Below are 27,085 nucleotides of genomic sequence, written 5' to 3' on the forward strand. Positions count from 1 at the left end.
CACTGACAACATTTTACTTTTGCCGCTTTCATGCTTGACATAGCTCCTCTGCAAGTCTGCCATCATCCAACAATTACAAGACAGGCCCTGGGACATAACAGTGGGCACAGAAGCACCATCTCTGTGCTTCTGGAGCTTCTATTTAGTTAGTATGGGGAAAGGTTAGAGACTGAGAACACAGAAGCTGCTACTTGTTACATGAACAACTATGGGAGGAAACAGTAACAAACAACAACAAAAGGAAAAAGAAAAGCATAATTGAAAAATTAATTGGGATCCTCTCTTAAAGTTAGCAAATTACTTGATTTTTTTTAATATTTATTTTTATTTATTTATGATAGAGAGAGAGAGAGAGAGAGAGAGAGGCAGAGACACAGGCAGAGGGAGAAACAGGCTCCATGCTGGGAGTCCGATGTGGGACTCGATACCGGGACTCCAAGATCGCGCCCTGGGCCAAAGGCAGGCGCGAAACCGCTGAGCCACCCAGGGATCCCCCAAATTGCTTGATTTAAAGGTCATGACATTTCAAGTTTCTTCATTACTGGTCTTTGGCTGTCATCTCTCTAAATTCTTCTTCCTATTGTTCAAAACTTCCATGCATTTGTACGTTTCCAGGCCTCTGCTCATATTTTACTTTACTGCCAAATTCATCTGTGGAAATTCTACAAACCTTTAAATCCGGTTCTAATGATTCACCTCCAATCTCTCCAGGGAAATTAATCATTCCCACAGCACTCTGTTCATACTTGTACCTTGTCTCAACAGATACATAGGTTTTTACCCTGATGTTAATAACTACTAGCACTAACAATAAAAGGCATGATTTATTAAATGCTTATTATGTGCTAGGCGCAGTACTAGGTGCAATGCATGGTTCTCTATTTTAATATTAACAACACAATTAGGTGGTAATACTTTTAGTGTTTTACAGATGAGAAAACTGAAGCTCAGAGTCTTAATAACTTGCTACTCATTCAAGAGCAGAATAGGGAATTAGCCTCACTTGAAAGCCTACATTCTTTCCATCAAGTTATATTTCTTCTTTGGGTGTTGCCTAAGGGCAAGTTTACATCTTACTTATTTTGAGGTCTCCTTGTCCTGTCCCATTCTCCAAAATACTATTCAATCAGTAGGTACCTGATAAATGATAGCTGAAATTCCAATGTTAAAAATTATCACTTTTCAGAGAAAATGTTTTTTCAATATTTATGAGCAGAAATTTGAATTTAAAAGTTTAATTAATTATATATTATATTAGATTAATTATATATATTAATTATAACAAATTATAATAGGATGTAGGCTGAGTTAATACTTTCACTGATACATTTATTAGAATTTAGGGTATTAACTTCCAATTACCCAACTATATAATTAACTTTCCTGGATTGTTTTAAAAAATGTATTAGCAAACATTTTATTGATATTTAATAAGCTAAAATTGTTATTGATTACTCTTCTCATACTGTTGTAAAGCTACATATATATGTATTTTAATGCCACTTCAAAGTTCAAAATTTGTGATTTAAAAAAGAAACAACATATAAAATGAGCTATCCTGAGAGCATCTTAAAAAAAATTCTGGACTTTGAAGTCAAAGATAGTTCCTCAATCAAAGCTACCTACATTTACAACGAATTAATCAACTTCATGAAGCAAAACAATGTCCTACTGATGGACACGAATAAAGAAAGTACTCTTATGCTTCATATTGGTAGAAAATTTGACACTACTCTACCTGGATTACATCCACAAAACTATTATTACTAAAATAGTGCAGCTCTGAAAATAGGGCTAAATTAATAAAATTTAAAATCGTCTATTTTATTAATCATGGGTATAATAACTAGCATTTATTATCAGATATTCCTGGCAACCAACTAAATTACTAACACATGTTTTTCAGTTTAAAATGATGTGGTTAAATGTTTATCAGATATACATGAAAATATAAACCACCTCAGATAGGGTTAATTCACCTGTCCTACCTAAATCATAAAACTGTATAATTCACTGACTAGTCTTCATGCATTAAATTATGCAAATAAACCAAGAAAAGTAATCTGGAGTAGAGAGAACTGGTTCCGCAGCTCCAAGCTGTGTAGTTAGATCTACACTCGGCAATTCACAGCCACCTCTGGACTCTCATGCTGAGAATCTGCAGTTCTTCTCAAGAAACCTAAGCTTTTAAGTGATAAATAGATTCAGGTTATCATTACTGAATTATTTAGGGTATTACCCTGAAAGAGAAATATATTCTTTGCCAATTTCTATAAGGGAATAAGTTTTAATATTTTTCAGTTTCTAAGTTTGAGTTGTAGGGAACTTTAACTGCCATATTTAGTTTTTTTTTTAGACCGCTATATTTAGTTAAAAGAAATCCAGGAGACTTTACATTTTTAAAACCCTAAAAGACACTTGTTATCAAATGTATAATAATAATAATGAAAAAAGTTGGAGGACTTAGTGTACACACTACACCATGACAGCAAAAATACATATCATTTTTCTAGCTAAATCCATTGTAAGGAATATAATCTTACAATCAACTCACCATACTTCGGGACATGGTACAATATTCTTAGAAACATAAGACAGTCTATCCAGTATAGTCTTTAAAATATTAAGACTACAAACTTACAGAGAAAAAAAGTAGTTTTTAAAATTTCAAAATGATATTTTGAATGTATTTTCTTTTTACTATAAACTTTTTCTTTAATTAAAAACAATGTTTTCTTAAGAAAACATTAAACATATATATATCTTTTAGAGATAATATAATTTATGTTATCCAAAAGAAGCTTGGATAATTTTCTATATTCTTAATTCGGATCTTGTTTGTACACCATAGACATTTATGTATTCAGTAATCTGAAATTTGAATTCATTTTTTTTAAGTAGACTCCACACCCAGTGTGAAGTCTAGTGAGGGGCCTGAACTCACGACCCTGAGATTAAGACGAGATCAAAGTTGGACACTTAACTGACTAAGCATCAGCACACCCTGAATTCATTTTTAAAACATTCATTATAGCTATAAACTTAAGTAACTTAACCACACTGTATATGCTACTGAAGTAAATTTTATACATTAAAATTATCTTAAGCATAGAAAATATTAGAATTTTTCTTCCAGTTTTTTATAAAAAAGTAAATACACATATCAAGAATATTAATTTTACTTGCTCATAATAAAACAAATTTAAGATATACTGAAACTAATTTTTTTGTTTAGGAAAAAATTCTTATCTAGACAAAACTCTTACCTTATGACAAACTAAACTATATAACATGTTTTAGTCTTATTTTGAATACCAACAGTTTTAGATCTAAGTTTGAATCATAATTCAGCATCTGTATAGTAGATAAGCTTGGGCAAATTTACCTGTGCTTCGTTTTTTTTTTTTTTTACCATTAAAATGGAGATAATACCTGCCTTACAAGGCTGATGTAGATACAACAAACAATAATTAGAAAGTACCAGAAAAGAGCCTAGCACACAAAAGGTGGTTCATTAAAAAAAAAAAAAAAAAAAAAAAAGATCTTCCTTACATTCATCCCAAATCTGGATCTCTACACATCCTACTCACTGGGACCAAGATCAGTATTGTTTTCTAAGGCAACAGAAAACAAATGCATTTGTTTTCACACATAAGAATTCTTCAAAGATTTGAAGAATTCTATCATATCTCCAGTATGACTGTACTTTCCTCAGCTAAATATCACCAGTTTTCATGCTGTTTTCCATAAATGATAGTTATTATGGCTTGACATAGTTGCATTTTTATTCTTTATTAACATAAAGAGAATGCACTGAAGAGAATTTGTTGAAGAAATGATTTGTTTAAATGTGTATAGGCTTTATAACTAAAGTGTTCTCATATTGATTATATAGTTTAATATGACTTTGCATTATGTTTTCAAAGATATATCAATTTGAACTATAATTATGGAGAAACCTATTTAAAATGCACAGATTGACACCCATTTCTTAAAAATGTGAAAAAAGAATTTTTTAAAATTGAAAGATGATATGCATTCTGAAAAGAATTTTTTGAAAAATTTCATCACTAAAAATTATTAGGTTGCTATAGATTTTTCACACATACTATTGATGATTTCCTCAGGCCAGATGTTTCAGGGGGAATTACAAGCATGTTCTCTACATTCTTTTCTCTTTGCAGGGCAATAACAGGTTAAATTAAAATGTCAATTTTGTGGGGGTAAAGACATTGAAGGGGAAGTAAAAAAGGCCAAGGTTCTAGTTTCAATTGCAAAGCTTTATCAGATGTCTGGCTTTGGGCATATTATGAGGCTTAGTTTTGTCATCTGTAATAAGAAGGTGAACTAGTGAACTTCAAGATACTTTTCATAAATTCAATGATGAAGCAAACATAATGACAATCTACTAAATGTTGTCTTTAAAATACTTTCCATCTGAAATAAAATTATTTGGGAATTGATAAGAAGATGATAAAAATATGGTTTAATAAGCACACCTTATAATTAAGGGAAAAAAGTACTATCCATCTTAACTTTCAAGTAAGTAATACCTTTCCACAGGATTTTTGGAAATGATTCAAATTATAATGATAGAATATTTATATCATGGTATGAACTTAAAGATGACTATGAAGTATATTTTTATATCATATATGATATTAACAAATTTGTGACACACCTATAACTGCTTTTATGTAAAAAGGCATTTAAATTTTAAAGTTTATTTTGCTACGGATTTTTATGTAAAAAACATTTACACAAATCAACAAGCTGAGGGGTGTTAAATTTTGGTCAATGGTGTAAAGACAGCAAGAACTGTGCAACTCTCTGTGTGCAGAATTTACAATTAGTGAGGATGACCCACAGCACCGGAGAGAAGGTGCTCTGGAAAGGTGTACCCTCTATTTCCTAGCTTAACCATAGTTTCTAAAGCTGGTGCAGCATTTTCAGTTACAGGCCTGTCTTATCTATACAAAAATGTGACATTGTACCTGCTTTTAGTGATGGAGGGGTCATAGCTGCCTGATGAATAAAAGATATTACGTTAGAAAACTTAAAGACTACCTCATTCAGCCAGTGTATCCAATTAGAATCCAAGCTGGCATTCAAAGCCCATAAGGGAAAACCACTGGTTTGCTAGGTTTAATGGATACATGACCAAGTAGAAGACCAAATCCCCTCTACAAGAACAACAAAATTGATATTCCATACATGAAAGATCAGCCTAGCTGGCATCCTGAGAATAGAAACTACTAATCCTTATGCAAATTATGAAAAACTAATGCTGTAGGACAGTGGTTTAAAAGCTTTTGGCTGTGGAATTCTTTCTTCCAACAAACTTTATTATAGCAGCTCTCTCTCTCTCTGTCTCTCTCTCTCTCTAAATGTACCTGAGAGGGATCCCTGGGTGGCGCAGCGGTTTGGCGCCTGCCTTTAGCCCAGGGTGCGATCCTGGAGACCCAGGATCGAATCCCACATCGGGCTCCCGGTGCGTGGAGCCTGCTTCTCCCTCTGCCTATGTCTCTGCGCCTCTCTCTCTCTCTCCCTCTGTGACTATCATAAATAAATAAAAATAAAAAAATAAAAATGTTTAAATGGACCTGAGAGATCAAAATCTCATTTCTTCCTTCCTCCAAAACAGCATACCTTTCCCACTCCCAACATCATGACAGCAATTCCTGTGGCTCCTCAGAGCACTCTGGAGGAGGAGCTTTATAAAGAACTCATCTAGTTGAAAGGAACTGTTCAACACTCCACTTCCTTTTGTTAAAAGTTTGAAAATCTTAATTTTTTGTTATTTTTTTAAGATTTATTTATTCATTCATGAGAGACACAGAGAGAGAGAGGCAGAGACATAAGCAGAAGGAGAAAGCTAAATTAAGGCTCCTCGCAGCGAGCCCAATGTAGGACTCGATCCCGGATCCTGAGATCACGCCCTGAGCCGAAGGCAGATGTTCAACCTCTAAGCCACCCAGGCGTCCCGAAAGTTGGAAACTTTTAAAATCCCATCATCTCTCTCATTCTTCTGGATGGTATTTTAGGAAATCAGTGAAAATAATCATTTTAAAAACAAAATACTTTTGCCGGTTTCTTAATACTATTCTCTACTAAAAAGGAACCAGGTTGGCAGAAATGGTGAATTCAGATTCTGGGACAAAGGTATGTCAAAAGGGCAAAGAAGCCAGCTTGAAGGGGCTCTCAACTGCCAAATTTGGCTAATAAGGTCATCAAAGGAAGTGATATAATAATGGATTATGACCCATTGAATAAAGTAAGAATCCAAGTCAATAGAAAAGCAAATTAATAAATAGGAGAGAGGAACAGCTCTTCCTTACATGCAGTGGAATGGAAGGAATGACAGAGTTAGAAACTCATTAAAGATGCTAAAATGAGTGGATGAAAGTTAATTATGAAATCTGTACATTTACATTTTATGCATAATCATTTGATTAACTTTTGTTTCCCTCATCAGATTATAAGCAACACTAATGCAGAGTGTCTCTTTCTGTTTTGTCTTCAGTATAGTGTCTGGCACACACAAATATTCAATAAATATTTGATGACTATTGGCAGTAACATCTTAATTTAGCTTTAAAAATCATTCTGTTCAATACCTAGATTGATGACTCAAATATAGTTCATGTGCTAAAAGAAAGTGTAGCAGTTTCTGTTCTGGGCACTTTACCCACTGAGCTTATACCTTAAGAGGCCAATATAATACAGAAGGAGGACCCAAATCCTTAATCATTCTCAGTAAAGTTTTTAAGTCTAGAATCTTATTTCCATTTTAAAATTTCAGGCTAACTGTAAGCATGAAAAGATTATAAGTCCCATTAATTTTTAAAAATTCATAAAGACATAGAAGTGAAAAAAAAATTAAGGAACATATATTGAAGCAAACCTACTTATAATGATTAATGATGAAGTTCTAAAATTTCAAGCACTCTGATTTCAGGTTGTATCAAAGATGTTCTCAAATATGACTAAAATCTGAATGATGTGACCCAAACTACACTGCTAATTAGTCCCCACAGTACAAATGTGGATCAGCTTAATTAATTGCTAAACCCAGGTCAATTCAATAAAGGCTGCTAAGACAGAATAAAGAATCTTCAGTACGTTTTAGTATCACACACAGAAAAATATTTTACTGACCTCCATGACAATCCAAATTGCATTGACATTTGTTATTGACAGCCCCAAAATAGCAACATCTATTCTGTAGAGCAAATTAAGCAAGACTAGCTAGTCTATTACTATGCAAATAAAATTCATTAGTAAGCTAACAATTTCATTTCTACAGATGCCACTGGACTTCAAGACCTTTTATTATTCAATGTTGTAAGATATTACGGACTGAATCCAATTTCAGTAAAATAACAACATCAAATGTATTTTTAAGTCTTCTAACAGTATTTTTCATTTCTTTTCTTAGATAATAATCACTATTTATAATTCTTAAACACCCAGCTGTGCACTTAATATTCTCAAATAACACACTTGAGGAGATTCTTCCTAAAAGAATATACTTTCAAAAATGTATTTTGGCAGTCAAAAAAATCATACTAAACCAATATACTCTCAATCAAATTTCTTGGCTAGATTATTATTTTTTTTGGCTAGATTATTAAAACTACTGCGATAAAGGAAAAAAAAATCACAAATTATAATTTGTCTCAGATTGGCTCTTAACTGTCTTTATTTTCTTAGGCTATTTTAATAACACAAATGAAAAACACCTCAGTTCTCCACAAATCTGTTCTGTACTCTTCAGTGAACTCTGTTCATTAAGAAAAAAAAAAATAGAGAGCGAGAAGAAAAAAAAGAAAAAAAAGATCTATCTATAATCTTACAGTTGAGATAGTTACACTACACTTAAAAAAAGGCACATTGCCATTTGACCATCCAGTAAGCCATTTAAGTTGATTTGGCCTTTGCTCCATATGATTTCAAAAATATAGCTATTAGGCAAAATAAATCAGATGCCACAGTCAGAAAATTGAGATCTTTGTTCATGGACAACAAGATAAAAAGACTATTGGAGAGAATATGCAATGAGGGTAAATTCAGAAAGTTTTTATTCTTTTTCTAGATTCTTTTTTTCTACCTCCCCTCCCCCAAGTAGACAGCAGTAGTAGACACCAGATTACTATCTTTCTAGGCTGGTTTAATATAATACATATCATTTCCAGAAACCTAGGTCTTGCTGGAAAAGAATCCTCCTTGAAACTCTTGGTATAAGAAAATGGTCAGGGTCATTTGAGAAATGGATAGTGAAGTGCTCTAATGGCAGAGAATGTCTCCACTCCCCCAGAGCCATTTTATCCCATTTAAGGGGGAGTGTAGAGGTTCCTTTCTAATCTCTCTCAAGGAGACAACTACTTATGTTCCAGGGTAGAAGTCTTCCTTTCCTTCTTCAAGAGGGTATCTGTTTATATTCTAAAGTAAAAGTTAAGGTCCTTGGATCACTTGGTCTACTTTCTCTCTTCCCTCATCTCTCTACCCTTCCTCCCTTTCTCCCTTCTTATTCCTCTCCCTCTTCTTCCTTCCTCTCTCCTCCTTTCTTTCTCTCTATCCTGTCCCTATGTCCCCCCACCCCTAACCAGAGAGGAGGACAGATAGATGCGCCAGCAACAACTCATATAACTCAAGTTTCATAATTTTGTAGCTCATCTCCCATGGTGTAACCCATATACATAGAAGTAGCCAGCTCTTACCCATATTGCCCTGTGGGAATCTAGGGAGGAGGGACTAACATGATGCTCTGTGAATTAATATAAGGTCTGTTCGAAGTGTCTCCTGTTTCTTTTTGTGAGCTTGTGTGTGTGTGTAAAATATATAATGAAGTTAGCTCAGACCCTCCTTAAGACTTAACAGGTCTCTATTCATATTTCAAGAGCAGCCAATAATTTGAATGTTGTAGTCTGGAAATGCCCATTTTATTTGCCAGAATATTCTTAGAGCTGTATTTCCTATCTACTCATTTATAAAAACAGAAAAAACAATAAGATTCAAGACTGTTATCCCCTTAAAAACAGAATCCTGATTTATAATATTATCTGTAGACACATAATTTTTCTTCTCACCCCTTCTCACTTAAATATGCTACAAAAAAAAAGACAACAACAACAACAACAACAAGGACATGATAAAAACCCCAGCTATAGACAAGACAGTAAAAAGCTGCAATGGTTAACTGAGTTTGAATATTGCCCACCCTTGTATATGCTTTGAACAAATACATGAATAGTTTAATCAGATTTCCCTGGGGCACAAAATTTTAAACTTAGCTTTAATAAAAATACTGTTCATTTAATTTTATCAAAAGAGGGTTATAAAAGTGTAGTCAACAAATGCTTATAGTGGTAACTAAACTTATTAAACATATCTACCAAATGCTTGCAAGTCCAAATATCAGCTGGAAACTAGTTAATAAAGAGATTTAATATATCATTTTCTAAAATAAAATAAATAGCTGTCAAATTAACTTCTGACAATTTATTGTGAAATATTCTGACTGGCTAGCTAGAGAATTTTCTATGGTGTTATTATAAAAAAACCAGAAAAATGATTACAAGTAGTCAAACATTTTTTTAGTATCCCAAGTCTACATTGTTAACTGTTACTTAAATAACAATATAAATAATTCAAATAATAGTCTAGAATGAACATGTATGTAAATTAGGTTCTGGTTTTAACAGAATAAAAATACTGAATATACAAAGTGTTTGACAGACTTGCATACTATAAAACAAACTAAATGCTTACTTTATCTTATTTAACCAATAATTATGTACTTAACTGTAATTTAAAAAAGTCACATCAATAAATTACCAAATAATCTAACAAATTCATTTCCTAAATCTGGAATATTTTATTTAAAACAGTTATAGATCTATATGAAATCTTTAGGTAACAAAATTTATAAATTATATATTACTTTTTATGTAAAACATGCAGTTATGTCAGAAAATAAACATTTATACAATGGGTACATGCATAAAGCATATATACAATAGTAGTTATTGCTATTTTTATGCAATATATTCTAGAGGAGGAAAACAAACTGAGAGGAAAATTATACAACAATATGGTTAAAAAAATAGTAACCAGTAAGAGGGCAAAAACAATTTGTAGTACCTTCACGTTTTGCTACTTTACATGAAGAAGGGCACCAGGAATGAGAAAATGGATAGAAAAGTTACTATTTTCTATAAGGAAGTTATAATGATCAAGCATTTAAAAAATAGAGATTATCTACAACTATATAATGGATGAAATGGATGGAACATAAACTTCACCTTGCAGTTTTGAGTTGGTACATATGTTCCCCAGTGTTCAACAATGTATCTAATAGAAATAAAATGAGTTTCAGGAAAATAAAATTATTTATTTTGCTTCTAATTTTTTCCAGGATTACAGAGAGCATTATTTTTTCTTTTGATGCTCTGGTTAAGTATTGACAGTTTGTGTAAGGATAGATCTAAATTTAGTTTATACCCTCAAAGTATCTAAACATCAGTATGAAATTGTTTCACTGTGCTCTGTCAATTTTTGCTGTAAATTCCAGAAATCATTAATTGCCAATGTAAAAAAGTGCAAATTCCTCAAGATATGCGCATGGACTTATATTAGTCTGAACGTACCAGAAAACTGAATACATTTCAGGGATAGGAGGTACTGGAGGTAAAGTGAGGAGAGGGACAAGTAATTCATTATTCATCAGACTTTTCTTTTTGTACCTTTGTGTTAATTCACTTGTTACAAGAATGTAATATTTCAGTAGCATTAAAATCCTCAAAGAATTAGGGGAAAAATGTTAACAGCAATAAAGGAAAAATGCAATACTAATATTCTTCATTAAAAATATTCCCTTGCAAATGAAGAAAATACTACAAATAAAGGAACTGTTATATATAAAATTTCAAGAATATAATTGAGTACCCTTATGTTAAGCTGTATTTCAGAAAAATGAAAATTTTCTCTATTCTCTTAGAAATTTAAAATTTTAAAAGAGTTCAAAAGTTATTTCTCTAGTACTTAATGAATAGAAATAAAAGAAAGAAATACATTAACTTCAAATAACGGTGGCACAAATGATGTCTCTATCATGAAAAATAGCTAAGTCACATGGAATCTCAAATTAGGAGAAAATGAGATCATTTAATACATCTAACAGAAAAGACTATAACTAGATGGAGTAATATTAAGAATAAGTTTATGTAATAAAACACTGTAAAGGAGAATACCAACATTCTTTCACCATTCTTTACAGCTAACCCTGGGGAGGAGGGATTTCCTTAAGGTAATCAAAGCATCCTTTGATGTCATTCAACATCTCCAGGTTGTTCTACTCTCTGACTGGACATTCAGCTTACTGTAGAACTAAATGATTATTTTCTCGATTTTTCCTGAAGTTAGTTGCCTCCTAAATTCTTTAAGAATTACTTCCGACTTGTAAAGACCACTGTATCTCCCATTCATTTATTCATCAAACATTATCTGTGCACCAAATGTGCTCCAGGTACTGGTGAGGCCATGACAATACAGGGATGAGCAAGACCATAGTTAGCTATTTTCTTTATGAGACTAGTACCTTATAATAAAAAGTAGCAGCAACCAAAACCAGTCAGAAAAAAGGTAAGACTATAGTCAGACATTTGAAGATGTAGGCTATGCTATTATATAGTTCACAATAGAGAGGCGAAAGAGTAAGGGAGGAATACAAAGGTTTCTTTAACAAAGATAAAATCTGAAAAATTTAACATAGGATAACTAGGTAGAGAATAAGGGAAGATGTGTGAGACAGAGGGAAAAAATTATGCAAAAGTTCAGAGGTAAACAGAAAAGTATCTCTATGATCAGGATCTGAAAGAAGGCTAGGAAGACAGGAAATGAGGGAAATGAGGGAAAGAGCTAGAAGAAGGTAAAGGCCAGAAAATATAGGGACCCCCAAACTCTTTTAAGGCAGCTTGAAGCATTCAAGTGTCATCTTGGAGCTGTATTTTGAAAAGATCATGCTAGCCCGTTGCAGTGTCCAGAGCAGCCAGAGGAGGGCCAGAATGAATACGGGTAGAGTAATCAAGAGGTGGCTAGAATAGTCTATAGAAAACATGATGGTTACTTGGATTAGATGATGGAAGCGACAGTGCAGGAGAAGGAGGGGATGGAGAAAAATGAGCAGATTTGAAAGACACTTAGGTAAAAAGGGTAAGTTTTAATGAAGGATTAGAAATGAGAACAAGGGAGTTAGCTGACAAGGACATCTTCTGGAACTAAGTCTATAGTTATGCTGTTCACTAAACCAAGAAATAATGGATGGAATACCATTCATTTAGGGTGAAAATTTTATGAATTGAGTTTGGACATAACCACATTTCAGATGTTCTTAAAGTAGGTATGGCTAAAATTTTAACTACTAAATTTATAATTATAATTTATAATGAAAACTCATATTATACCACTGCCATAGAGAGAATTTCTGGTTATTATACCAGACAGTGCTATAATACGAAAATTCATCAGTTATAATTATAAATTTAGTAGTCAAAATTTTAAAATTGGACATTATGGCTCAGGAACACTAATGTTAAGACACTATCAGCTGATGTTAGCACTATCAGCTGTCAGGTTGATCCTATGATCACAACACTATATATTTTATCCAAGACTACTTTAGGAACATGGAAAAATTATGTTGACCTAGGCACACTGCTGTTAGCCTTCCAGAGGCCAAAGCCAAAGAGTTTTAACTAAACATTAAGGCAAAGCAGTGCTTGATACATCCTTAATAAAAGTTTAAAATTGATGACAGTAGCTTGTACTTGAGAATAAAATAATTGAGGGATTGCAGAGAGATTATAGAAGTGAAAGTAGGTGTAAATGCTAATTTCTCTTTGTTCTTTTTTCCCCCTGGCTCTTAGAAAAGTTTTCTTGTTTCTCTTTAGTCATCTTCTTTCTTTATTTGTAAGTTTTTCCTTATCTACCTGGTTTGTTCCCAACTGTTCTTAAATTTAGCACTTCTTCTTGTTTCATCCTATCCCATTTATGGCCTTTATAGAAATAACTCTTATCTTTATGTTCCCAACCCAGACCTCTTTTCTGAGCTTTATTTTTTTTTTAATTTTTATTTTTTTTAAAGATTTTATTTATTTATTCATGAGAGACACACACAGAGAGAGAGAGAGAGGCAGAGACAGAGGCAGAGGGAGAAGCAGGCTCCATGCAGGGAGCCTGATGAGGGACTCAATCCCGAGACCATGGGATCACCCCCTGAGCTGAACAGATGCTCAACCGCAGAGCCAACCAGGCGCCCCTTTGTGAGTTTTAGATACCATATTATCCTGCCTACCCACTCCTCTTGGGTATCTGAAATGTATGTCCAAGCCCAAAAGTGAAGATTTCGTGAATGTTCTTTTAGATTTTCTTGTAGTTAAAAAAACTCCTGAACTGGAGTGCCTGGTGGATCAGTTGGTTAGCTGTCTGACTATTGGTTTTGGCTCAGGTCATGAACTCATGGTTGGAAATCAAGCCCGGAGTGAAACTGTGTTCAGCGGGGTATCTGCTTGAGATTCTCTCTTCCTTTAATCTCTGCCTCTGCCCCCTCCCAACTTGCATGCACTCTCTCTCTCTAAATAAATAAAATCTTAAAAAAAAAAATGAAAACACTGAACTCTTCTGTTAATAGTATTTTTACTGGTAAAATAAATTTTTAATGGTAAAGATGAAGGAGGACTATATTTAATTCTTGTGCTCATAATGTCTCCTCCTTAATAATCTTGCCTTTATGTTTCTTTGGGAATATGTCTCAATTTCGGGAGTAGAGAATGAAGAAGGTAGTACTCAATTAACAAAGAAGTCATACTAAACAAATCTAACATGACATTAGATTTGTTTATCTAATGTTTACCTAATGTTAGATTTGTTTATTTTAATGTTCCAATCTCGGAACATTGGTACAGAGAATTAGAGAGATGCTTGTATTTGGAAGAAGAAAACTTCTTTAGGCAAAAAGGCCAATGGAAAGTTCCATTATCAAAGCTAGCATAATGAAATTTGTTTCAGTTGTACGCAATTATTTTTTATAGAAACTAAGCAGTGATAAGCAAAAATAATTCCTCTCAAGTAGTAAAAAGTTAAATTAATGCAAATTTAGTAGTAAATTTTTAAGGGTGATTTCTTATTAGAAACAGAAATATCTACTAAAAAGTTATAAACAATGAAGAGAAAGGAAACAAGGCATACATCAGGATAAGGAAAAGCTGATATTAAGTTATCCAAGACTGAAGGAAATCTTTTTCCTCTTTAATGCTGCAAAGCCTTTTATTCTTGAAACTGTGAGTAGGTTTTGAGTAGGCTACTAAATAAGGATGCTAACTTTTTGGATAATGTAAAAAAAGAACAAGTTAACTTACTGATAAGTATGCCATAATCTCTGAGACAGTTTCTAATTTCTTTTTTTTTTTTTATCTCTGTAACAAAGCTTATGTATAACGAGAAAAATCTCAATAGGGTTAAGACATCAATTATTTTCCCATTCTGGAAGTTACGCAGGAGGAGGGGAATTATTAGCAGGAATGATAAAGCTGTACTTGCATTTGGTAACACAAAGAGAAGCTTACAAATGAGGTGTCTCATTAGTTTGAGCAGATGGATCAAAATTAAAGGCTGAATCGCCAACTTTTAATTTCCCAATAGCCAAGAAGACTTGAAGTCTTGCAGAGTATGACTGTTGAAAAGTCAACATGAAAAGATTTTCTCCATCTGTCATCACACATGCTTGAGTGGAACACAACTGCCTCCTACTGTTTTTAATACTTTTAAAGAAAAGCTGCACAGAAAATCTATTAAGTACATGAGCACAAAAGTTTAGATGATTAGTATACTGAAACCCATGGAATAGTATGACCAGAGACTATCAGTATGGATTTTGAACACAAAATTTGCTCTATTCTAATTTAATCTAAATGACGAGGAACAAAATAAATTTCTTTGTATATTTAAGAGGAAACTGTTAATGTTTAGCATAAAAACTATCCATTTGCCTGAGAGTTATATTTTCCACTTTTAAAAAATGGAAAGTGTTATTAATAATGGTCTGCAAAGTTGCTTCTCTGATTAAAATAATTAGGGAAACCACAATTGGGGAGAAAATCCAAAATACTAAACAACTTGTAGGCAAGAAAACAAACAAAATGTCACTGGAAGGATCTTGTTGTCAGGGAGAGGGGGGGCATGAGGTGGTAGTGGGGAAAATTCAATTGATTTTCCTGGAGTAGAATACACTTTCAGTTACTAACTACTATATATTTACTGCTGAGATGTATTTAAAAGGCAACAAAGTAAAGCTGAAGTTTGTTAGGTACATAGTCCCACAAGAAATAACTTACGTTCCCTTAAAAACAAGGAAAAGCATAATTACTGAATATGTAGTTGCCTACTTCATAGCAAAGCACTAATATAGTTATTTATAACCATAACTGAGTTCTAGAAGCAAAGATATCTCTCTCTCTCTCTCTCTCTCTCTCTATATATATATATATATATATATATATATACACACACACACACTAACACATATATAATTTACTCTACAACAAAACATTTAAACACAAGTTTCTCAGAATGAAGCACATATAGATAGACCTTTCAGTCATCTGAACCAGGGAGAAGAATATAACTGAAGAGTTAATTTGGGTGCCGGATTTTAAACTTTTTTTAAATTTTTTTTTATTTATTTATGATGGTCACAGAGAGAGAGAGAGAGAGAGGCAGAGACATAGGCAGAGGGAGAAGCAGGCTCCATGCACCGGGAGCCCAACGTGGGATTCGATCCCGGGTCTCCAGGATCGCGCCCTGGGCCAAAGGCAGGCGCTAAACCGCTGCGCCACCCAGGGATCCCCTGGGTGCCGGATTTTAGATGATAAGGTAAAAAGACTGTTAAATCATATGTTTTTCATTTTCTGACAGATGGATACAAATTCATTTGTTGAAATTTATTAGGTGGAACCTTATATAAAGACAGTGACCGAGATAACATTATAGTCAACTTTAATTGGGGAAGAAATACAATTCAGATACGTTAATCTTTTGGGAAGTTCTTTGATAACCCTTATAGTAAAAGTAGAAGACCACACCTTAGTGAAGGCATGTCTTTAAGGAGCTAAAAAAGGGAAAAAATAATCCAGTGAGAGTGGGTAGGGGGCACGGGTTTTCTAAGTCCCTGAAAACAAACTTTCCACATAAGCCTCAGTAATCAAAGGGAACTGTGAAATAGGAATTCTCGTGTGATGGATTAATTCAAAGATTGTTAGCTTTGTTGAAATAAGTATCCACCTCAGCTTCTAAAATCATAATGTGTAATAGGCTTCCTTTCTAAGTATCTTCCTTGCAATTTGAGTTCTGGACATATTAATTACAAAGGCAATCAGCAGAAGCTGCCATATATTAAGCTAAATGAACTTATAGACCAAATAGTACTTGACAGAGCAACTTGAAAATGTAAGAGTGATCTTTTTGAAAAGATTGAAACAGAAAAATATTTTAGTTTTGAGCAACTTTTTCAGTTACATATACATAATATATATAATAAAGAAATGAAAAAAATGGAGTTCTGTTTTCAAATTGTTACATAAGAGTTCTTGATATGATTACATTAATATAAGACTACACTGACAAATCAGTACTTATAATCTGAAGGTACTGGTCTAGGCATTTGTAATACTAGCAAAATTAGAAGCGAATATCAACCAATGTGTTGTAGTCCTGATACATTTCATACTTCCCATCATCCCCATCTCACTAAGAATGTTAAATTTTGGAAGATGAGGAAATTTGTCACAATCAAATTGTATTTACCGGAGAGACCTGACAGATAAGACACTATACTAGGAACTTAACTAACAGTATGTTCTTGTAGTCCACTTTTACTTTGTGGGACCTGTCCTATTGGAACACAAAATCTAAAAGGACATCATTGCATAGAACATACTGATTAAAATTTTAAGTAGGACATCTTTAACTGTTTATTTGCATTTTTTGTTTATTTGTATTTTAATGTTAATGTTTCTATTTAAAGTTCTGTCATATTTTTGGATAGATAAAATATAATAGAGAAACTATAGGAATAACTGAAAAAATAGATAGGAAATTAAAGGAATAAAATGCATTTAAAAAAAATGAAAGGACTTAACCAACAAAAGCTCTGGATGACAGAATTAGTAGTGACTCTTTCCCCCTCTCATTTTTGCTTTTTGGTACGTCCAAAAGTTAAATTTGTTCAAATTCTTTTTCCCCTCCCAAGCTCTTTTATATTAATTCTATTTAAACTACACTTTAAAAATGCAATTATAGGGGAGCCTGTGGCTCAGTCAGTAGTGTCCAACCCTTGATTTTGGCTCAGATCACGATCTCAGGGTTGTGAGATTGAGCCCCACATCAGGCCCTGCAATGGATGTGGAGTCTGCTTAGCATTCTCTCTCCCACCTCTCTTCCTTTCACTGCTGTCTCTCTCTCTTAAAAAAAAAAGCAATTACAAAGGTCAAAGACCACATGGTCAGAATTATGAAGCAAAAAACACAGGGGAGAATAGGTTTTTCTCATTCAAAGTGAATGCACACCCAAAGCAAAGCATGAACAATACAATATGCAAAAATGTATTTTTGTGATCATGATTTAAAATAGCTGCTAATTAAGAAAAAAAGCTCATTGGCATGATACCACTTTTTTATTTGCCTTAAAACTGTAAAACAAATTCAAAATAGTAAACACAGCAGATCATAATCTTACATCACATTACACTGATAGAACTTTTCAGAAAAACATGGCATTAAGTTTCTAAAATCCTACATAGGTCTGCTATGACCATGAAGTATTACAACCGATTCAGAATGTATAATAGGATCAGGTGGTAAGACCACAATTTGTAGCCATTTGTGCCATAATTCCATTTTAGGAAATTTATCCTGAGTAAATGTTTCAACAGAAAAAATAACAGGCAAAAAATATCACCATTACAGTAGCACTATCTTTAATAACAGAAAATTGCAAACACTGAAAACACTCACTAACGTAGGAATAACCAGTAATAGAGGAAAAGCTAATGTCAGCTTAAGAGCAAAGGAGCAGTATAAAGTTCTGAAGACGCTGTGGGCTTTTTATCAACACAAAGATGTAGTTTTCAGTGTTGGTATAAGCCTTTACTAGCTCTATGTACTAGCTTGAGAAGCTGCTTAACATGTTGTAAATTCATTTTCTCTTTTAACAAAAGGAGGTCATAGTCATAATGCTTATATCTGAAGGTTGGGGAAGATTAAAAGTAGAAAGAGACTCACATAATGTCTGAAGCTTACAAACTGAATAAAAACTCTCTTCCTCTCTTTACAGACATTAAAATTGTTAGGCTCATGCAGAAACAATGAAAAACATTCAGTATTCATTAAAGAGAGCAGTGAATACAAACACAGTATAATTTGGTAATGGATTAAAATGAATAATTAAGTTTTAGTGAACAAAATTGAATGCTACATGTGCAATTGGATAAAAAATGAGTAGTGGGGTATATGTAAAATTACAATAATCATCTTAAAATGATAAAATAATAGTGAAACTCTAAAAATTTTCCTTAGTGTTGTTATTTTATTATTATAATTTAAAAAAGTAAAAGAGATATATAAGTTTTCTACAGAACTTAAGAAAGTCCTACTATTATGCTTATTATGGAAAATACACATCAGCACTAATCATTCAAAAACATAAATTAAACCTGACTTTGGGGACGCCTGAGTAGCTCAGCGGTTGGGCTCTCTACCTTCGGCTCAGGGCGAGATCCCGAGGTCCAGGATCGAGTCCCACATCGGGCTCCTTGCGGGGAGCCTGCTTCTCCCTTTGTCTGTGTATTTGCCTCTCTCACTCTCTCTCTGTATCTCTCATGAATAAATAAAAATCTTAAAAACAAAACAAAACAAAACAAAAAAAAAACCCTGACTTTGTAGGGAACCTGAATAGCCTGAAGAGGGCCATAGTTATCCTGCTTTAATTCTTATTTGGAAAGAGGCACAGATCTGAACACAATCCCTGATCTCTTAAGTGTGTTTCAGTGGGCTCTCAAATTGCAATCATACTCTACACAATCACCCATGGTACATTTTTAGCTAGGCAGGAATGCAGGGGAAGAGAGCTCGGAGGTCATGCATCCTTAAAAGGCTGGCAATTGTCAATGCCTATGACATGCACACAAAAGGTAGGGAGGTAATGCCTCAGCTTTGCACATGCTCCATTCAGGCTCCTCATGTCCTAGAGTAGCAGCCACTGGTCACCTGAAGTCTCCCCTGGAGTTTCCCATCCAACTCTGTCCTTTCTAAACAGAAAGGCAGTGCTGTGAACCCAGCCCTCCATCCCAACTTGTCCTTTTAGAATTTATAACTGCAAGTGCGTGCCCTGTGGTAGCCTTCTTTTTGAAAAGTAATGTGCTATACAACTTCCATACTAAGAATGAAAGGAATGGCAGTAAGATCTCATCTCTACTGACCAAACACCCTCAGCCAGCACACTTTATGAATTGATTCCTAGGAGGACATGTTAGCCTCTGTAACAGTGAAAGAGGAGGAAATAATCTTCCTAGGATCTTTTAAGTTACAACATCTACTTGGAGTTTTACTTACTAACAATAGAAGATACAACTACTGCTCCTTTCCAACATTTAGGAATAAGGGTGCATTTTATTCTTTAAAGAAATATTTTGTTTTATTGTTTTATTTTTTTTTTAAGATTTTATTTATTTATGTGACAGAGAGAGAGAGAGAGAGAGAGAGAGAGAGAGAACAAGCAGGGGGAGGAGCAGAAGAAGAGGGAGAAGCAGACTGTTGAGCAGGGAGCCTGATGCAGGGTTCAATCCCAGGACCCTTGGATCATGACCTGAGCTGAAGGCAGATGCTCAACTGACTGAGCCACCCAGGTGCCCCTAAATAAATATTTTATAATGTAAGATTTTGTAATGTAATGAAAAAAGGCAGGAATAACATAACAAATACAATTAAAGAACAATTATAAACATCATGATAAAGGCAAATAATGTTACAAAGAGTAGTTCCTAACCTGTAGTTCCTAAGGCCCCCAAATAGTTACAGTACTGGCAGTAATGGCATTATTAAGCCATTTACTTTTATTAGTATTTACAGTTATGTTCATTTATGTACATATATGTTTATATAATTTATTAGTCTCGGGATCCCTGGGTGGTGCAGCGGTTTGGCGCCTGCCTTTGGCCCAGGGCGTGATCCTGGAGACCCGGGATCGAATCCCACGTCAGGCTCCCGGTGCATGGAGCCTGCTTCTCCCTCTGCCTGTGTCTCTGCCTCTCTCTCTCTCTCTGTGACTATCATAAATAAATAAAAAAAAATTAAAAAAAATTTATTAGTCTCACCAGAAATAATTCACAAAAACTCCTTTTTTTTATTCTTATTTTTATTCTAAAAGAAGTGGTTTATTTCTATTAGAAGCAATCTTGTGTTCCAAAGTAATGAAACAAGTATCTACTCATCTGGTCATTAAGTGCTAACTGTAATGGAAGGAAAATGATTGTTTTAATTTAATTTTAATTCTAGAGGTAACACTAACATTCCTCCCAGTGGTGTCTTTAATGCTATATTTTTTATAGCATTTTTAAAACTATTCAAAAACAAAAGGGGTAGTAAGCATTTTCCTGACTAGAGCCAAAATATGTCTATTTATATGTTCCATACACAGTATTTATAGTTTAATTTCCATTATTTTAAAAGAAAAAAATCTTTAAGGGTTCGCATTTATAATGAAATTTATCATGGATTAGAAAAAAGTTTTCCTGTGATAGAAATCCTATCATGATTAAAAATTATGGAAAAAAATAATGTTTTCTTACCATTCATACTTAAATGGAGATCCAAAATAGCTCACAATGTTGAAGAGTAAAGTTGGAGGATAATACTACCTGACTTCACTATATAGATACAATAATCAAAACACTCTAGTATAGGCTAAAGAATATCTAAACAAATGGAAAAGAACAGAGAACCTAGAAAGAAGTCATAAATACAGCCAACTGATCTTTGAAAAATGAACAAAGGTGATAAAATGGAGCATAGACAGTCTTTTCAACAAATGGTGCTGAAACAACTGGATGGTCACATGCAAAAATAAATAATCTAGACATGGACCTTACACCCTTCCCAAAATTTAACTCAAAACCAATCATAGGTCTAAATGCAACCATAAAACTCCTGTATAGGTGAAAATCTAGGTGACTTTGGATGTGGTGATGCCTTTTTGGACAACACCAAAGGCACAATCCATGAGATAACTGATGAACTGGATTCCACAGCTCATTAAATCCAGCTCATTAATCATTTAATTTGGAATGATCATCATCATTTAATTTGAAATTTAATTCCAAATTAAAAACCCACTCTGTAAGCGACAATGAAGAGAAAACAAGAAGACAAGTCACAGACTGGGAAATATTTGCAAAAGACACATCTGATAAATGACTTTAATCCAAAGTATACAAAGAACTCTTAAAACTCAAGAATAAGAAAATTAACAATCTGATTTTAAAATGGCCAAAGACCTAAACAGACAATTCCCCAAAGATTACAGACAGATAGAAAGTAGGCATATGAAAATATGTTCAACATCATTTGTCATAGGGAAATGAAAGTTAAAACAAGGAAATAACACTACACACCTCTTCCAATGGCCAAAATACTGACATCATCAAATGCTAATGAGGCTATGGAGCAACAGGAATTCTTGTTCACTGGTGGTGAGAATGCAAAATGGTATATAACTTCGGAAGATAGTATGGAAGTTTCTTTTTTTTAATTTAAAGATCTTATTTATTTATGACACACACACGCGGAGAGAGAGGGGCAGAGGCACAGGCAGAGGGAGAAGCAGGCTCCATGCAGGGAGCCTGAAACGGGACTCGATCCCAGGTCTCCAGGATCAGGCTCTGGGCTGAAGGTGGTGCTAAACCACTGAGCCACCCAGGCTGCCCAGTATGGAAGTTTCTTACAAAACTACACATACTCTAACGATATGATCCAGTAATCACATTCCTTGGTATTTATCTAAAGAAGCTGTTCACCTACGTCCACACAAAACCCAAACCCATTCACAGATATTTATAGCAGCTTTATTCATAAGTGCCAGAACTGGCAGCAATCAAGATGTCATTCAGTATGCAAATAAACAGTAGTATATCCAGACAGTGGAGTATTACTCAGTACTAAAAAGAATAAGCTATCAAGTCCTGAAAAACTTCAGATATTGTGAAAAAAACAATATGAAAAGGTTATAAACTATATGACATTCTGGAAAAGGTAGAACTACAGAGGAATTAAAAAGATTTAAAAGGTCAGTGGTATCCAGGGATAAATGAGAAAGAAATGACAAACAGGCTGAACACAGAGGGTTTTTAAGGCAATGAAATTATTTTGTTTGACACTATAATGGTGGATGCATGCATGCCATTATACATTTGTCCAAACCTAGAGACTGAACATCAAGAGTGAACCCTAAGGTAAAATATGGACTTTAGGTGATATTGACATGTCAATATAGGTTTACTGATTGAAATAAATCCACTCTTGTGTAGAATGTTGATAGTGGGGGAAGCTGTACATATGTGAGAGCAGTCATTTCACTATAAGAACTCTACCTTCCACTCAATTTTGCTGTAAACTCAAAAGTGCTCTAAAAAAGAATATCTTTTTTTTAAAATTCAATGGAGAAAACATTTAAATATTTATTTAACATTTTTTAAAATAATGTATACAAATACATTTTAATGATTCCACAGTCACATTCCTTAGCTAATAATGCAGTTTAAATTTTCAGCAGTATAAAAGTTAGAAATAAAAGTCCACGGCAGGGATCCCTGGGTGGCGCAGCGGTTTGGTGCCTGTCTTTGGCCCGGGGCGCGATCCTGGAGACCCAGGATCGAATCCCACATCGGGCTCCCGGTGTATGGAGCCTGCTTCTCCCTCTGTCTGTGTCTCTGCCTCTCTCTCTCTCTCTCTCTCTGTGACTATCATAAGTAAATAAAAAAAAAATAAAAGTCCACGGCAGTAATATCTACTTGATTACACTGAATTTATCTTGTTCTTTTACAAAGAAGGCACAGATATTGATGGCTACACAGGATATTTCTATCTTTTAGGATTTTCACTGAAATACTGTCAAAACTTTATCTACATAACATTTTAGTATTATCAGATTCACTACAAATAAATCCTGTGAGGCAATATAGAACAGGGAAAACAGGCCGCATGCAGTTGCTGCTTGTTTCAGTAAATAAAGTCTTATTGAATTACTGCTGTGTCCAATTGTTCATATACTGTTCATGGCTGCTTTCATGTTACAACAGCACAACTGAATAGCTACAACAAAGAATATAAGGGCAGCAAAGCCTAAATTATTTACTATGTGGCCCTTCACATAAAAAGTTTCCTGGCTCCTGACTAAGAAAAAGTAGTTGGTATTTGGTAAGATTTTCTTTCTTTTTTTTTTTTTTTTTTTAAGATTTTATTCATTTATTCATGAGAGACACAGAGAGAGAGAGAGAGAGAGAGAGAGAGAGAGAGAGGCAGAGACACAGGCAGAGGGAGAAACAGGCTCCACGTAGGTAGCCTGATGTGGGACTTGATCCCGGGACTCCAGTCTCACGTCCTGGGCTGAAGGCAGATGTTAAACCGCTGGGCCACCCAGGCTGCCCAAGATTTTCGATTGCAGAAAGAATATTGGGCTTTACCATTTCTTTATTTGTACTTAAAAAATAATGCAATTCATAAAGATGTTTTCTAATGAGGACCAAAAAAAATACACTGATATAAAATAAATGCCCATAGAGTGATAATGACACACGGTTAGTGGAGACTCTATACTCACATGGGAGGAATTTATAACTGCACTAGTAAAATGATGGAAACATGTTACTTTATTTTGCAAAACACCTCATTTTCCTCATCTTTCAAATGATGATAATAATACCTGCCTAATTCAGTGAAAATAATGTAAGATAATTTCAGCAGTTTCAGACATTTGCTAATCATTAGGAAAGGTAAGTCACTAATATCATATAATTAAATCATAATTTCTTTTCCCTAAAAATTATTCTTAAACCTAAGGACATTCTCTTGAGATTAGCTAGAAATCTGATTTTAAAACTATTTTTTTAAAGGGGCAAAGTGCATCAAAGATGCTCAGTGGGCAGTGTTCCATGGCTGCACATTTAATTCATCTTTGATTTGTTTATATACTGGGGCTTGAAACAAGATTTAGTCTGGAAAAAAAGGATTTCAGTGCTCTTAAAACAAATTTAAAAACCAAAGGACCAGAAAGTATTTAATTTTATGTGTCATAAACAGCTAATAACACAGAAAAAAAAATCCACAATAAAATAAAATGATCCAAACAACCATATACAACTGGGCAATGATTAAGTTTTACATAAGCAATTATTATCATTCCACTTTTTCTTTAACAATCTTGACTGGAGAATTTTGAACAATGGAGTTTAAAAATAAAACTGCCTAATTTCTAAACACAATAAAACAATATAAAACTTTATTATATATATTTAAATTGATACTGCTTCATGAAAACAATAAGAATAATAAAAGAGTTCATATTTTTACATTATATAAAAAAATACAGATTAAAATTTTTGAGGTATGAAAGAAGACTGGTGCTATTCAAAAAGATTAAATTTTTTTTTTTAATTTTTATTTATTTATGATAGTCACATAGAATGAGAGAGAGAGAGGCAGAGACACAGGCAGAGGGAGAAGCAGGCTCCATGCACCAGGAGCCCGATGTGGGATTCGATCCCGGGTCTCCAGGATCACGCCCTGGGCCAAAGGCAGGCGCCAAACCGCTGCGCCACCCAGGGATCCCTCAAAAAGATTAAAAAAAAAGAAATGTAAAGAATGAAATTCTTTTCTCTCTTATTTATTGAATGGCAAACAAAATAGCAATGACCTATCAATATTGGGAGGATAATACTATCTATGAATATTTTATGACTTATATGGCTAACCACTGAACTAAAAAATTATTAAGAAATAAAACCTCCCAGTCATTGTCACAGAATTCAAGAGCATAACAATTAATAATTTTAACCATTTAGTATTCTCTAAAAACATGCTAAAATAAAGCGTACCTGGTGTCCAGCCTTTACTTGCTTCAAAACACTTTCATAGCATACTTCGTCCATGTTATTCAACTGTTGTACCTTAAGGTTTTTAAAACAGAAATAATATAAAATGAAGCAATTATAAACTTTATAACTACTGACAAAACTCTGCAGATTTTAAGGCATTTTTTTTCCCTTTCAGATTAACCAGAATGCAGAAGCAACAAATTCCATATGAATACTTAGTATGTAACAGTCTAATAAAAAACAACTAGTTTAGAAGTACAAATAAAAACCTCATATATTCAGAGTACTAACTTTCTAAGTGTGCCAAGTTTTTTAAAGACAATTTTAAGGATAATATACTAGTTGTAGATATTGTAGAATGATTTTAAAGTTCTTTTCACTGTCTTTCCTTGGGAAGCCCATTCTTCAGGCTGTTTTTCTTCTATTTCATTCTATAAACTACAGAGCTTTCCTGTGGAATTCTCAAAATCATGAGAACACTATCAGTAGAATGCCATGGTAAATAAAGCTGAACTTGAAGGAACCATATTGTTTCTGTAATATATATGGAGAGGAGTAGATATTTTTCTACTACAGAAAAGTTTTTTAGATTAATTGGAAATTTAATATTAAATTCATGAGTTAAGAAACGGTCTCATTTTCTCATTTAATGACAAGGAAAACTTCCAATCAAAAAGGTAAAACGGTTAATCCAAAGGAATAGGCATGTGATCCAGCCTGCATCATTTATTAAGAATGTGGAGGGGATGAAAATGTCATACATATCTGAAATGACTACGATTTAGACTTTTTGCTTTAATAAAGTAAATGTTTTATCATTTTGTTACTCTTATGACTTGTGGTGACTATGTAAAATGGGATAATCAGAAGATAATTTACTCTCCTTTAATGATTCAAAAACAACTTCAGCTTGCAATAATTTTTTCAGCATACTTTGGGTTGAGTTCTGGCCAAAGCCATTATTTCAAATTAGAGGTGTCAGGCACACCATTTTCCTATATTCTTTCATGACAACTAGATCACATCACGTGCTTCTGAATGAAACTCTGAGGAACCTACAAGGATTTCCTTTCATACAAGATGACAAATTAATAACTAGTTAGTAAATATATTAAACAATACCCTAGGGAAATGGTTAGTGGTTACCAACTGTGTAAAAATAACACTGTTTAGTAAGACAAAAAAAAATCTGTAATACATATAATTAGCTTACTATTTACAGTATGCAAGACATGTAAAAGGTTTTTCTAATTTTGCCAAACTTGTAAACTTTCAAAATAATTATGATGGTTTATGACCTGATGTCATTCCTTTTACGATTATAATGCTTATGTATTATGGTGAAAATACTTTGAATTTAATTAGCTTTAAGTGATTTACCAATTTATATGATACAATTTACAAAAATTTAAAATGTCTGAAAAGCATCTGAAAAATTTTTCTTCTTTGTATCTTTCTGATAACTACCAATCATTTAAGGTATAAAGCTGTAAAAAAATAGCTCTACAGGTGTTCTAACGAAACATTAAAATATACTAAATAATCAAATATAGTGACTGAAAAAAAGCAAATGATACTGAAAAGCAATTGAAATAATTAATGATAAACTATGTACATCATAACAATTACCATATCATGAACTATCATTTTGGCCATAAGTCTGAAATGGCTCCCTACAAGATATCTTACCTTTGATACAATGTAAATGGAGCATAAACACTACTGTAGTGAGAGTCACTTCTGGTATTTTTTAGCTGAATATTTTATAATATTTTGTATAAAATAATATACTATTTTGTAATAGTGTAAGGTAAAATTACCCTACTTTACTAATAAAATTCTTTTTAGGCAAGTAATGCAAAACATTAAAGACCAAGGCTGACATAA

General features: G+C 33.5%; 1 protein-coding gene across 2 annotated transcripts in view; it reads right to left on the reverse strand.

The window, feature by feature from the left end:
• The window catches only part of ASCC3 (activating signal cointegrator 1 complex subunit 3), a 349,769-nt gene that overhangs the window by 169,443 nt on the left and 153,241 nt on the right, over positions 1–27,085 (reverse strand). For both annotated transcript variants that reach the window (XM_055329663.1, XM_055329664.1), the window contains exon 13: positions 25,199–25,270. In XM_055329663.1, coding sequence (XP_055185638.1) covers positions 25,199–25,270 — 72 coding nt within the window. The remainder of the gene's footprint in view (positions 1–25,198; positions 25,271–27,085) is intronic.

Source organism: Nyctereutes procyonoides, unplaced genomic scaffold, assembly GCF_905146905.1.
Source record: "Nyctereutes procyonoides isolate TBG_1078 unplaced genomic scaffold, NYPRO_anot_genome, whole genome shotgun sequence".
In the NCBI taxonomy this organism is placed as follows: Eukaryota; Metazoa; Chordata; class Mammalia; order Carnivora; family Canidae; genus Nyctereutes; species Nyctereutes procyonoides.